Source organism: Gavialis gangeticus, unplaced genomic scaffold, assembly GCF_001723915.1.
Source record: "Gavialis gangeticus isolate Ggan-Ray unplaced genomic scaffold, GavGan_comp1, whole genome shotgun sequence".
Classification (NCBI taxonomy): Eukaryota; Metazoa; Chordata; order Crocodylia; family Gavialidae; genus Gavialis; species Gavialis gangeticus.
In genome coordinates, this window is record NW_017729006.1 from 11,396,042 (window position 1) to 11,411,690 (window position 15,649).

The 15,649-nt window shown below is 38.0% G+C and overlaps 1 protein-coding gene across 2 annotated transcripts in view; it reads right to left on the reverse strand.

Annotated features, from left to right (window-relative positions):
• Positions 1–15,649, reverse strand: part of TOPAZ1 (testis and ovary specific PAZ domain containing 1) — an 88,116-nt gene that overhangs the window by 8,340 nt on the left and 64,127 nt on the right. For both annotated transcript variants that reach the window (XM_019508806.1, XM_019508807.1), the window contains 4 exons: positions 10,049–10,223; positions 3,781–3,881; positions 1,427–1,592; positions 398–562 (listed from right to left, as the gene is read on the reverse strand). In XM_019508806.1, the coding sequence (XP_019364351.1) occupies positions 398–562; positions 1,427–1,592; positions 3,781–3,881; positions 10,049–10,223 (607 nt within the window). The remainder of the gene's footprint in view (positions 1–397; positions 563–1,426; positions 1,593–3,780; positions 3,882–10,048; positions 10,224–15,649) is intronic.

The window sequence follows — 15,649 nt, forward strand, 5'->3', positions numbered from 1 at the left end:
GGTAATTAAATGGGGGGGGGGGGTTTGTTATCAATCAATTTCTTAATACCCCTAACTCCATTTCTCTTCATAGACTGCTCAAGGTCCTTAAAAGATATTCAGGAAAGGGTTTCATTTCTTTCATTTCTCAGAGAATGAGAAATGGCTGAGAATTGGGAGAAGGGAGATAAAATATGCAAAACCATATTTGGAGTTATTTGTGCACACATTCCCTTTAATAAAATAAAAAGCCTCAAAGTACAATTATTTGGATTATCTATCACTTGTCTCCTCTGAAGAATATTCTACTCCAATAAATCTGAACCTGAGCTACAAAGAACAGGTCAAATAGAAGGCGCATTTAGTATCAAATCTGTCTTTTAATTTACCTATGTTTATTTTAACTTTCTTAACTTACCACAGCAAGTTTGGAAACCTGGTAGATTCTGCAAAATTTCAAATGTTTGCCTATACTGGCTTTTAGTCAAATATTCACATGCAAGGGCACACAGCAGATTGTGTCGACTGAGGACATCCATTCTATCACAGGGCCACACTGCTGTATCTATTACCCATTCTGAATCTGGAATGAAAAACCCCATTATTATTGTTTTGAACTAAAATTAAAAATAATAAATATGGGACCATGAAAATACACTGGAAACTGATATGGAAGACAAATGTGAAAACTTCACAGAAAAGTGAGCTATTTAACTAATCATGAACATCTGTTTCTCAAAAAAAAATCTTGGAAAATGTGCTGGTACATGATAATGACCATGAACTCTCTAGAGGGTCATATGGCACTCTTCTATCAACAATAACCTAAAATACTAATTCTCGATCCTCACTATCACTTTACTGTTCACCTCTTTGTTTTACAGTGCCTGCCACATCTCTCTCTCTCTCTTTACAGGTCAAGGCCAGTAAATGTAGTACAAGTGGAACAATTGTAGACAGTCTTACGGAAGACTTGAAATGTATTAGAATATCCCAACATACACAATTGGGATTCTGAGTCAGACTCTTCAGGGATACACTGTGGCACTGACCCAGCTCTTGAAAATGTGTAGGTACTAAATGTGGTGACAGTCTAGTAGTCAATGTGCATAGGAGAGGGGGCAGCCAAACTACAGAGCATTCTGATATATTTTTAAAAAAACAACCCGAATGGTAACTTGTGAATGAATTCAGTCAAACAAAGGTGATATTTCTTACTTTAATGACTATTTAGCATAATATTTCTTATATGGATAAGGAATAATGTTAATATTTAAGGTGGGCCACATTTCCTTGTGGCATACTCAGTGTATTAACTTTCACCGATCATGTAGATGCCAACTAAAATATTTCACAAAGGGGATAGTTTAAATACCAAGGTATCTATACCAGCATATTTAAGTTTATTTAATAACAAATCTTGATTTTTTAATAAAGCTTAGGTTACCTCTTAATACCCATGTGGCTCCATCTAGACTTCCACTTTTAAGAAATATTTCTGCAGCAACATTAACGATTTGGCATCTTGATGCTAACCTCTCAGGACCAGTAAGTCCTTTTAAGCTTGTGAAATATATCTGAAACTCATGTAATTTATCCAAAACCTTCCTGCCCTAATGCAAATGAGGGGAAGAAAAAAGCCATATATAAAACCAGAAATAGCAATGGATAGAGAAAATGTGTATTACTAAAAAAGGGAAAGTAGAGCAATATTAGCCAACTGTTCAACTTCTAAAACCAGGTTTATCTTAAAGAGAAGCCATTACCATTTTATTAAATACATAAGCATTAGTACCTTTACTTGCAACATAATTAAAACAGCATTTTTTTTTTTTTTACTTTTTCAATACTGTTTACTAGTGAAGTTCAACAAAATGCAAAATGAAATCTTTGCTTTCAGATACAAGTGAAGTATTTTAAAACTTTAAAGTGCAGTGTTTTTCAAAGTTTAATAGTAATATAGTGTTTTACAGCATACATTCTGGAGCTTTTTTTTGTTTTAGTATCAGAATGAAATATTGACTGCCAACCAGATAAAAAGTTAAAACTTTGCTATTATTTCATTTGCTCAAACTGCTTATGACAGCAGTGCTCAAATCTTTTGGTCCCACAGACCAGCTGAGTGCCATGCTTGATCATGCCCTGGGGCCTGGCACTGCCCCTTTCCTGCTCCACAAACTCGGATTGGGTCTTAAGGGTGAGGCATCACCCTCTGTGCACAAGGGCTGAGTCCCAGGGAACCTGGCACTGCCTTCTGCATGTTGGGACTGTCCTAGGCACTTGGCACCGCCCCCTCATCTTGTAGCAATATAAGCGAGCTAAACTGCTCCAATTTTGACCCTCTATGAAGTAGAGTTAAAGATTAAACATGTTAGCTACACTTACATTGCTACAGCTCTGCCTTCCCTTTTGAAGCCAACTTAAGTGTATGTTCACACCTTTAGTATAAACCATATTGGTATAACCCTGGCTTTTTCATGGCAAGCAATGTGACATTTTAAACTGCAGTTTCCATTCTACGTAAGAAAAAAATAATGTATATTTGGATTTTAGGGCAAAGTTACTTCTCTAAAGGATAAAATCTGTTATTCTTCTAATATTTGTTTAATATTAAGTCTAATTGGAAAGGGACAAAAAGGTGAAGCCTAAATTTAAATTTTTGAAAATAAAATTTACTAAAAATATTAGTAAAGTATTTTCTTTAAGCTCTGAATCGTAGAAAAAAAAAAGGATGAAAGGAGATGACCTTCTAAATTTAAATCGAATCACCTGGTCAAAGCAGATCATCTTGATTTGAGACAATCGTTTTCTAACCAGCACTCAAAAACTTGCAAATGCGTTCAGGTAATTTCCTTACGTTTTAAAACCTCAAATCTTTGCGCTATTGCCCAAGAACCAATGTGAAACTGACTATATACAAATCAGATTAATTGAACTATTCAAGATGAAATGGAAAAAAACCTCTTCCACTTCACTGGGAAAATATATAATGCAAAAATAATACTTTTTTTAAGCTTAAAGTTGTATAGACGTTCAATTATATTTGCTTGCTTTACTAAACTATGAACTAGAAAAAAAGCAGTAAACACCAGATAACTAATGTGGATTTGTAAGAATTAGCTGGAATTTGTTTCTTTCTGTGCATCAGTAACGGAATGGCTCTGTTAAGATGAATCAACTACTCCTGTGAAACCCATCAGAGAACTAAGTTTTATAGGTTTGTAAAAGTATGGCATAAATTAGCCAACTTGACTTGATTAACTGGTTAATCACATCTCAAGTAGTAACCCAATGTCACACGTTCATGCAATGAATGGTATGATGAAAAAAGGAATAAGCCACAAAATTATTACACAAAATATCTGCAATAACTTTGTGGCTGGCTCCATTGTGCCTTAAACTAAACATGTGGCCAGTGGATCAGATCCCACTGTGCCTTTAACTGAACATCTGTCAACACTTCAGACTACAGATTCTTTACTGCAGATAATAATAGGCAAATAAACAACCCAGCTTTATACTTTGGGATCCCAAATTGATGTTTAACATGTTTATACCTGAACATATTTAATATGGAATTTGAATGTTACAATACCCTATCATGCCAATTTTAGAATTCCTTTTCAGACAACTTTAAGATTATTTTTTAAACTGGATCTGGAAGTCAACTTAGCCAGAGTAATAAAAAATAAAATGTAGTGGCTGTCCTTTTTAAGTTAACCTTTTCAGCTAGAGAAATATGTGTATTTAAATTTTAAATAAAACCAGAATGTTCTTCCCATCCATTATAATCCAGCATACCTTTGACCACTGCAGTACTCTGTGATAAGAATACATAACACTGATCCCAATTCTTCCCAGAAAAATTTTGTCTCCTTCATTATGTTGTGGATTTTTGATAACTGGGGAAGGGGGGAGAAAAAACACAAAAGTGACTGGTGATTGTTGATTTTTAAGAATGTAAGCTCACATCTGAAAAAATATATATATTCTGCAAGACACTATTTCTCAAGTGCATAAAACATTTGTTGAACATTTGGCATTGGTATTAAATGCCAGAATTTGTTATGAATATAAAAACAAGGTAATTCATCTATTAATAGCTATTCAAAGTTTGTTACACATGACAATACAATGCCTAAATAGGTGATTACATACGTTTCTGTTATTTTTGAGTGAGTTTTGTACTTTTGACAGCTTATCATACTAGCATCACTGGGAAATGAAGTCCAGCCACAGGCCTAGTATGAGGAAGGCATTAGTGCAGCATCCCTGAAATTATGTACTATTACCTCTCAACCATGTTTTAGAGACAATGCCAAAATAACTAAGGTGATGGTTCAGGATCTGTGCAAAACAAGAGCTTTAACTTCTGAGCCAAGCCTGCCAACTGTGATAGTGGGTTTTTACTTTGAAAGCATGAAATTGAGCCAAGACTATCAAGTCATTTAACAATGGATGAATCAGACACCTATTATATAATAAGTTTTTGCAGCTAACAAAATCCTGGAATAGACTGGTACCAATATCCTAGCATAAGAGGCTCAATATCCCAGTGTCAGTCTGATGTGCTAACCCATTTTTCATAATCACTGACAGGAAGAAGTGCTCTGAAAAGAATGACGGTAGGCAAAAAATAGTTCTAGAATATTTAATAGTTGGAAAGTATTTTTAATAACTGACTCTTATAAAGGCCTTTACCACTTAAAAGAATTAAACCATTTGGAAAATTCAGAATCCATAAGTGAATTCTGATAACATGCCATCCCACTAGATAACTTTTTACGGACATGAAAAACCACACCTAGAAGTTATCTGGAGTTTTAAAAGGAATGCTTTCCCAAATAATTTGGAATGTTTGTTATCATTACAAAGAAATCTTCAGTGTCAGAAATCAAGGTATCAATTGACAAAATTTATCACTAGTACAGATGTGGGGAATTGCTTCCTTAACCAAGTTATTTTTTCAAGGATGATAATCATTTTTGTCTTAGTGAATTTTGAAGGTGAACTTTGAGGGTGTTAACAAGCACACAGACATGGTGGATCCAGCTGACATAGTATATTTGGATTTTCAAAAAGCTTTCAACAAGGACTCTCCCAAAGGCTTTTTTTAATAAACTGAGCTCCTATGGGATTGGAAGAAAGGTTCTTTCCTGGACTAAGAGATGGTTAAAAGATAGGATGCAAAGGGTATGACTACAATTTCTATTTAGGATGGAGGGAAGTCAAAAGTGGGGTCCCGCAGGGACCTGTGCTGGACAGTTTTGTTTAGCATTGGGGAAATGGGGGTGCACAGTGAAATCTCAAAGTCTGCACATGATACCAAATTATTCTGGGTAGTCATGTATCAAACTGATGGGGAGGAGCTGCAGAAAGACCTAACCAAACTAAGTGGGCAAAAAAACAGAGGAACTTCACTGTCAACAGCTGCATAGTAATGCCCGTACAGAAAAGTTAACTTAATTCTACATATATAAGTCTGGGTTTTGACCTAGCTGTTATGATGTGGGAACGAGACCATGGAGTTACTGTTGACAGTTGTCTAAAAACATCAGCTCTATGCACAGCAGTGACCAAAAAAAGGCCAATAAAATGTTAGGCATTATCAGAATGCAATGGGAACAAAACAGAAAACATCATGCAAATCCATGGTGCACCCACATCTTGAATAGTATGTGTGGTTCTGGTATTCACATCTCAAAAAGCATGTAGTAAAGTTATAAAACCAAAATTATTAGAATTATAAATCAATTTTCATGTCAGAAGAGATTAAAAACACTAGAACTCTTCAGTTTGGAAAAGAGAAGGCTGGGAGGGGAGGGATATGATACAGGACTATAAAACCAAGAAGGTTGTGGACCAGGTGAACAGGAAATTGTTATTCACCAAGTCCAAAATAGCAGAATTAGGGTGCATCTACTGGAATTAGGTGACAGGTTTACAAGATAAAGTATTTTTTTATGTAGCGTGTCCTTAACTTTTGGAACTCACTACCAAGGGGGGGATGTAGAGGAAGATAGCATAGCGAGGTTCAAAAGGGGACTAGACAAATTTATGGACAAAGGATTCATTAAACAGAACAGTTTGAGATGTATCCTTTGGCATTTCCAAATCAATAATGGTGGATGCCTGGGATGGTAACGAGTAGGGAACAGATCACTCTAGATCAGTGGTTTTTAAAACTTTCCTAAAAAGTCACACAACACCTTCACAATCACTTGTGCTGTGGAACCCCTACCCCTATCTTAACAGCTGACATTGAGCTGGCCAGCTGGCCTAGCCTACTGTGCCATAATCCCTAATCTCTTTGTGGAACCCTGATGACCTATTGTGGAACTCCAGTGGTCCGGAGAACAGTTTAAAAATTACTGTTCTAGGTACACCTAGTTCACTGCTTTCCCCCTAAAGCATCCACTCCTGCCACTGTTGGAGACAGGATACTGGGTGTAACCCATCATGGTGCTTATGGGCGTTTAGACACGGGCTCTGGGAATGGGGGAAGGGGGAGGAGGGGCACTTTAATTAGAGCAGCTCTGAGAGCAGTGGTGGAGTCCACTGGAGCACAATAATTACAACGCTCCATTAATTACAGCACGTCAGAGCAGCCTTGTTGCACGTGTATAGGTGCCCTACGTTCTTATGACAAGCTTTAAAGAAAAATGAAACAAAACCAACCAACCAAAAAAACCACAACTAAGTTTCCAAATTAATAGCATAATGTATAGATAAACTACAAATAAATATTTTGTACTATTTTCACCTGTAAAAATCAGAAACTACATTTTGTTTTGTTGCTACTGACACAAAGGGTATTGCATTTTTATGTTGTGTATCTGATATCACCAAATATTGAACAGGAAAACAAAAACCTTGCATCTCAACTGATAAGCAAAAGATGCAGCAAAATCAGTAAATTACTGGAAATTTATTAATGTGTTTAAACACTTCAGGATGTTAAGAGTCCAGACACACAACATATTTACACCAACATAAACTGCACCAGGATAAGAACAGACCTATCGTGAACAGCTGCATGGCGTGGGTAACTTATGATGCCTCAACTATGAGGTGATGGTGGTAGAACAGATAAATAACACTTTTCCTGGGAGACAGCACCCTATGATATGATAAGGACAGTTTACCTGGGAAAATGTCAGGGACAAATCTACACTGGCTTAGGGCTTTATATCATACATCTGCTCTTTAGATAACTCCCACTTTTAAAAAATAGTATTTAGATTCACTTTCAAGTTTATATTGACACCTGATAAAACAATTGCTCTGGAAAAGAGGACCACCTTCTTTAGGAAAGAGGTAGAAAAGCATTACAACAAACATTACCTACTGTCTTTTTCTCTGAAATATCCTAGCAAATAACTCACCAGCTGTTCAATGCATAAAGAAGTCTCTCAAGAGAAATGATAAGGCGTTTAGGTATGCAATGCCATCAACATACTGATGATCCCTAGTTAGGAATTTCTAATTCAACACATTTGGTTAATGCAGTCATGAAGCTCTCAGTTTCTGAGATGCATGCTTAGATGAACAAGAGGTAATGTTAACAATGATGGAAAGATATTTGAAATACCCACTGCTTCACCTAAGGGGCATATATCCTATATTTTTGTTTTTAAGGTTTCAATTTAGTTTCTCTCCTACTCCCAAAAGCTTTTCTAATATAGCTCAACTTGGATGAAGACTATTAACCACTATCTTTGATAAACCTTTCACGAAGTTCACAAGATGACCTGAACTTCTTAGTGAAAATACATCTTAGCAGTCTCTTTCACCAAAGGCAAAACAGGACAGATTTTATTAAATCAGACATTTTGGGATCCTGCTGAAATTAAAAATCCATTTTCTCTATTCTGTACCAAACAGCTGAGGGGAGTGTGAACTGCCAGGCCAAGCTACCAACCCCAAAGAACTACAAAAATGGGCTCAGGGGCTACTCCAGTGATACCCTACAACTCTTCTATTTCCTGATCCAAGTGTACATGTCATTTCAATCTGGATACTTCATCTTGCAACAAAATGTGGACTGGTTTATATTGCACTGGCTAAAGGCTGCTTTTGTGTCAGTGTTTGTATAATGAAAAAAAAAGTAGTATTAGGAGACTCTGACTGAAGAGAAGTTTGGGCAACATACCCTTGCTTTCTGATTGAGGCATGGAGGTATTTCCTCCTTCTCCAACGTCCCTCTGTTCTTCAGTTCTCAACATATCCTTTAAAGTGCTGAAGTTAAGATCATTAGGAAGATATAATTGGCACCTATACGTGAGTAGTGAAGCTGTTCTGACACGCTGTAATTAGTAGAGTCTGCTGGAGCATGGTAATTGCTGCACTCCAGCAACATCTTGCATCTTGTGTATCAGTGTCCCCGTGATTAAAAATGGAGGGGGGGCTTTATCTAAAGCTCATTTGACCCCCAATGAATCAAAGTTTGAAGTAACAATAAAGCTACTAGTAGAAATTTCCCCTTTATGACATAAGTCTGACTATAGGAGATTAGCAAGTATGATAATCCTTAAGAAGGCCAAACCAATAATTGAGATGAGAAGTCTCTATTTAATTGGGTTCACTACCTTAATGTTGACATAACAATACTTAATTCAAAATACAAATTAAACATCAGGCTGCAGCCCAGCATTGACATTTTAATACCATACAACACAAAAAGCAGATACAAAGGTTTGAAGGAAAGGTGGGGTCCCAACACTTGCACCTCCTTAATTCATTCTAACTGCATGCTACTAAACATCGTTTCCTGTTTAGTCATGCTGTTTATATGTAGAACATATTACACAAATGCTCCAGAAACTCCTGCAGTTCAGAGTTCATTTTTAGGTATAACTTAAGCTACTTGGTTTGCATAATTAAGTCCTTAATGACTTAGGCATGCATACTTATAAGCCAGAACTACTGTTCTCTTGGTTATTAAAAAGTGTGAGGTACTCCAATTTACATGATTAGAGTAGAACATTCTCACCAGACACCTTTCAATTCTGGGCCTGACTTCTATCATTAGAGTGCTTAAACCACAGCTTGCATATTTTAGGTAGGGTGACCATAATAATTTTAGTGAAGTTAGGGATGTGGGGGAGGGTGCACATACATTCCCCATCCTGCTTCCACACCCATTACCCCACATGGATGTGCACACACAGCCCTGACTCTGTGGCTCCCAGGAGCCCTGATGGCAGAGTAGGGTGGGACAGCACAGAGGCTTGCAGCTAGGCTCCCTCCCTCACGCACAGAGGCCAGACCTGGCTGGGAGCAGCCTTTGTGTGGTGCTCCCTGGGCTCTACCAACCTGCACTGTGCAGCCACCCAGTGCCCCCATCTAGCTACTGGCAGCTGTCCGGGGCTGCCATATGCAACCTGGGCCTTGGCAATGGCCAGGCATGAGGCTGCTGGCAGCAGGGTGGAGGTGCTGTGGTCATGTAGCACTGGTTGGCAAAGCCCAGAGGCTGCTCCCAGCTGACTCTACTGTCTGCACGTGGGGGATGGAGCCTCATTGTGGACCTCCATGCTGTCCTGCCCTCCCCTGGTGTGCTGCACACAGGTAACTGAGCCCTGGCCCCAGCCTCATCCCTGCCCTGCCTGATCCCTTCCCCAGGCAGGAGTGGTGCTCAGCCCAGCCTGCTTAGGAGGAGCCAGGCTGGGCATGTGCAGGCAGGGTGGTGCGAGTCTGGGATGTTTACTTCAATCCTCACCAACTGGCCAGGGCAGCCTATTACATTCAGGACTATCTCGGCCAAACCAGGACATATAGCCATCCTAGTTTTAGGTCAGGTTACAAGACCTAATGATTTTCAAGGGGTAGCTTGATTAAGGTGAGAGGTAGCTTGATTAAGATTTCCTTTCCTTGGTTTTTTCAGTGATGCGGGGAGTTTGGCTGTTACTGAGCTTGTTTGGTTAGTTGTACATGCACCAAGAGATGCTGAAATAAAGGGTAAGAGAACAGTCAACACATAATTCCATAGTTTTCTTTTGTTCTCTCTGCTGAACAGGTCTTTGTTAAATATCAAACAATACATAAAATATACTTGTGATTTTACTTTTACCTGTTTCAGCAAACTCACAAAAAGGAACTCCTGGTCTCTCTTCTGTGGAGTCTCGTGTGAGTATTTCAGCAATACACAGAGTTAATTTTTGAAGGTCACCAAAATTCTGACATCCCATGCGAACATTTATATATAAAGTTCCCAAACTGGACCAGTCACTTTTTTCTTTACAGTGCTGTTAAAAAGCCAGAATAAACATAAACAAGCTTACTCAAATCACCATTTCTGCCCACCCTCCCCAGCATTATAATTCCTTCCTTTGAATGTTTTTTATTCTACAGAAGGTGTAGTATAAACATCAAAGATAAATACCCTTTTCATAAGGTGCAACTTTTATTTATTTTAACTTTTGATTAAGGTGATTCAGGAATCATTTCACTATGAGTAAATTTCTGGCCTCTCAAAAAACCTTCAATTTTATGATGTAGCTCAGCTTGAATGAGGACTCTTAACCACTATCTTGATAACAACTTCAGGAATTTCACAAGTTTGTCTAAACTTTATTGAAAATATACCTTAGCCTTCTGTACCTTTCCAAAGACAAAAACTGCACAGATTTTTTTAATCAGTACTTTTTTGGGATCATGCTGAAATTAAGAAAAAAATCACTTTCTACTAAAGGGAAGTATGTTCTTATGCTCTTCAAAGATGTGAAATGAATGGAATTGTTTTTAGACACACTACCCTACCCCACAAATAGTAAGATGTGCTAAAACAAAAGGCATTGAGAATACTGCACTAAGACACAGGCCACAACTGTCTAACACAGTTTAATGCAAAGAAAACTAAGAAACAGCTGTTTGAAGAGCAAGGGAAGTTTATGAAAATGAACAGGAAACATTATAAAACTGAGTCAAAATGCAGCTAGTAAATATGTTATTTTCTATAATATTTTCAATGAGCTACCTGAACTTCTAAACACCCTTATTGATGAGCCATTAATCAGTTAAAATGCACCACTGAGGGAATTTAAGATGTAGTATCTTGTCTTAAGGTCTACAGATAAATGATCCTCTGTCTTGAGACATTAATTTTTACAATACATCCGTTCAGCATTCTACATTTTGCATTACTTCAAGAATTCACATGTATAATTACAATTTCCTTTAAGATTCTATTAATTCCTGTTTAACTATCTTGTCTTCCAATCCTGTTTTCTTCACTCTGTCATTTAAATTAGTCATTTCAGTGAAAATACCAAATTCCATACAGTGTGTACCATTCCATTATTGTATTTTGTTACTGTCAAACTAAAAAGTGCTGTTCAACCTGCTGTTCATATTCAAATCTTTTTCTGCAGTTTCTATCCAAATTAGCTTCCATTTTGTATTTGTTTAATATTGCTCTTCTCCAAAAACATATAACTTGCAACTGCGTATAAAAGTTAGTTAAATTATCTTTTACCTAACCATACAGAAAACTAGCAGTTATTTTGTACAGTACAGGAAAGGTCAAAATTTATGGTTTTTTATATCTCAACATTTGATTCCGAGTTTAACTTATTAGATAACATTGGAAAAATATTAAACATCTTTTTTCCAACAGCAACCCAAAGTTGCATTAGAAGTACAACTGCACTCTTTCATATTACTGATATTCCATTTTCAAGCTTTTAAAAAATTGAACACTGTTACTTACCAATAACTGGAATTCTTTAAAATAATTACTCATATGCATATTCACTCTGTTGAAGTGCATCATGGTCTAAGCCTTGGACTACCGATTTGTTGTTTTAGCAGTGTTCATAGTATTTCACACCCAAAAGGATAAAGGGCAGGGTGTACTTCCTACTCATCTCCCTCTTAAAACGTGTTGTGCAAGAAAACAGTAAGGAGGAAAGGAGTTAAATGCAAACTCCAATTACTGTAATTTTTCTTCTTTGAGTAATTGCCCACATATGTGCCCATACATACATAGAGGGAGGGTCTTGGAGTTCCTCATGCAAACAGTGACTGAAGGACTGTTCTACCATATGTTGCTTCCCAGGTTGCATAATACTTGATAAAAATATGCTGTCAAGCTCCAGGTATCTGCCTTGCAGATGTCACTTATGGAGACATAAGCTATAGTGATAAACAGCTGCAAGGATTTTTCAGAAAGGTCTGATCCAGTTTAAATAAAAAATAAATTAAAGTTATTGACGTTTAAAAAGCGTAAAGGTTAGCTGCTACAGAATGAGGCTTAGAAAAGACCACTAGTAAAATAATCTGAGAGCTCAGGTGGAATTCAGAGACCAGGTACGACAACTTTGGATGTGTGTCCTCAAGATTACCTTATCCAGACAGAAGATACCAAGGAAAGGATCTACCCTAACTGCTTATAACTCAACCACTCTTTTTGCTTAGATATTTTCCCCTAAGAATGCTGTCTTCATGGACAGGTAGAACAATGAGCAGTCCTCAAGGGCCCAAACAGCTGCCCCAAGAGGATGTCAAGACCAAGTTCAGGCTGAATTGCATGACAAGGTCCCTTACATGAAGAAGGGCTACAGCCAAGCCTCTGAGGAATCTGAGGGCAGTTGGTGAAGAAATGGGCTCTCTCCTCTACTGGTGCTTGGAGGGTAAAGATAGCTGCTGGATAAATCCTGATAGAGACTGCAGCAACTGACAATGTTTGACTTCCAACAGGAATGTGCATCTACAATAGAAGACAGGTCAAGAGAAATGTCCCTTGACCAACTGCAGCTAAGTCAGTCATGCCCATTTTGCCATGTTGGTTGAACTAGTACAGTTCTTTGTCCTATGGATGAAGATGGATCTTTTAAAGTCAGGTACAATCTGTGAAATGAAGGTTTGTGCAAAGCATTCTACTGCTGTCAGCAGGTGCAGAACCAGAGGTAAGACCCTAAAAGTCCAGAGCAGAAACTTAAGGAAAAACAGGACCATTTTCCAACAAGGCCCAGCCCTCTCTGGTTGCTTGTCCTTGTGGATGGACTTGCATAACTGCATTCTTGTTAGCTGTCAAAACAACTAAAGAGGAAAAGACAGGACATAAGAGCTCTACTCCTTTCAAAGGAGCTCAATATTTCCTGTCCGTATTTTTATTAGTAGGTAGGACCACTTCTAGTTTGACTGGATCCTTTACTACATCAGTGACGGGCAGTGACACCTTAGATGAGCTTAGGTGGTGCAGAACGTCCAACAAAATTAGTTGAGCCGCTTGTGCTAACTCCTCTGAGGTGGAGCTCCCTGGTAACCCATCTCATGAAGTTGGTAGACATACCCCTAGCGAGGGTGGCACATAAGAAACAGTTGAACTACGTTGAAGACACCCATAAGGTGGCTCAGACCATTTCACTGCTTATGTAGCCAAAGTACGCTGCCAAAGAAGAATGCTCCAGATGCACTTGAGAAGATGCAGAGGACCAAAGTGGTAGATAAACGAGCTGTTACTTAGGATCTAGAACTAACTAAAACCTGATCCAGTCCAGGGGCTGCACCCCATTCCACTCATATGGCCCATGGGACTGGATGAGTTTGAAACCCCCGCATTAAATACTTCAGCATCTTCTGCATCATCCATTATCAGATAGCTCTTTGTGATCAGCAAGCGACCTACACTTTCCTTGGTCTTCCTCTTACTTCTGATATACTTGTAGAATGCTTTTGTTGCTGCCCTTTACTTCCTTTGCTAGCTCTCAATTTTTTGCCTCAGCTTGATTTTTTTACTTCATGCCCATGCTACACTTTGTCTTCATCGCTAGTAACAGAACTAAGCTTCCATTTTTTGTACAATTCTTTTTAAATTTCAGCTCCTGGAAGAGTGCGCTGCTTAGCCAGGATGGTCTTTTGTTAGGGTGACCATACATCCTGGTTTGGCCGGGACAGTCCTGGATTTTGTAGGCCATCCCAGCCAGTCAATGAAAATTGAAACAGAAGTCCTGAAATCATCCAACTAACACGATCTGTTTTTTCTCTACTGACTGTACTGTGCATGAGTGTGTGGCAACAAAGCCAGCCTTAGGGAAAATGGGAGCCTGAGTGAACTTGTGTTTTGGCACCTCCTAGCCCCAAGTCAGAGACATTCCTGCAGTCAGGAGCATATAACAGTCCAGCTAGGGAGATGGAGCAGCATGGTGCGTCAGGCAGGTGGACGGGCAGGCACCACTGCTGCTGTGTGGGAGCAAGGCAGGTGGACTGGAGGGGAATGACAGAGCCTATAACAGAGGGAGAACTGTGGTACAGTTGTACTGCACACCCAAAAAATAATGAAAATTGCAATAAAGTGTGTGAGAAAAGTATGATCTTCAGAAATGTATTTCAAAACTTATTCTAATTCAGATTAGAAACCAAACAGAACTCCTCTATTTCCAAAATGAGAGGTGCTCCCCGCAACCAGGACATATCAGGACTCCATATTTCTCTTACAGGCCCCTATCTCTATTGAAAAATAACATGCTTCAAAAACTTGCTGTACTGCCTCTGCACTGCTGCATTACCTTCTGAAGAGATGTCACTGCAAATGAAAATGCCCCCACCTCCATTAGCACCAGGTTACACTATTCAGATGCTGTTTGAAAAAAGCCTTGCCCTCTTCCTTCTCCTGGTTTGGTGGTCAACAGCAGATATCCACAATGACACTGTTTTTATTGTTCTCATATTTAATCTTAACCCAGTGACTTTCAACAGGTCTACCTCACACTTTGTGCAGTACCTCAGAACAAGTGCATGTCACTTTTATACATGAAGTAACATCATGTTTTCCTTTGCTTGTCCTTCCTGAACAAGGTATGCCCACATCCATGACAATATTCCAGTCATATCAACTACCCCACCAAGTTTCAGCTAACCCAATTACATCACATCTACATCTATAATAAGTGTACATATAAGTATTCAATAAGTAACTTCTATTTAAACCTGAAAAGAAATGCAGAAGTAATATTAAACAAGTGAATTATGCCAAAAAATTACACATACATATTTTAAAAACATGCACTATTACTGCTACTGCAACCATATATGCATCACCCATAACAATAAAAATGTTTATTAAGAAAAAAATAATATTTTTTTATTTATTTTTTTTAGTAAGCATTCCAATTAGTTTCCTTCTGGAATGCTTCTATATATGAATCATTTCAATAGGAAGTGAAAGTTATTTTATATTTCTGGTAAGGAACAGTACAGCATCACAGATCAAAAGCACAAATACACCACTATTTTACCAAATCACAAAATAAAATTTAACAGGCAACTTAACAATCCCTATTTCAATGGTAGCACTATGACAGTAGCTCACTGCATTAGGTAATGAAGATCTTGTAGTGCTTTACTAAACCTAAGACTCTGAATTCTAGTATCAGCAGATAGTTTTTCAGTTCACATGAAAATGAGAAAATGTTTTAAAGAGGTAAATGGCACCACTTAGTATTAGGGGGGGAAAAAATGCCTTGAGATCCAAATTAATTTAAGGCAAATTACAAATAACCATGGAAAAGTCTTACTGACCCATCATGTTATAACATATAAAGTCTTTTCACTGGATATCAAGGACTGAACATCGTGCAGCTAGTTCTTTTAAAAAAAAAAAAAAAAAAATCAGGTGTTCATACTGTACCTGAATTTCAGCTATTGCCATATTTATGTCACAAAGCCAGTT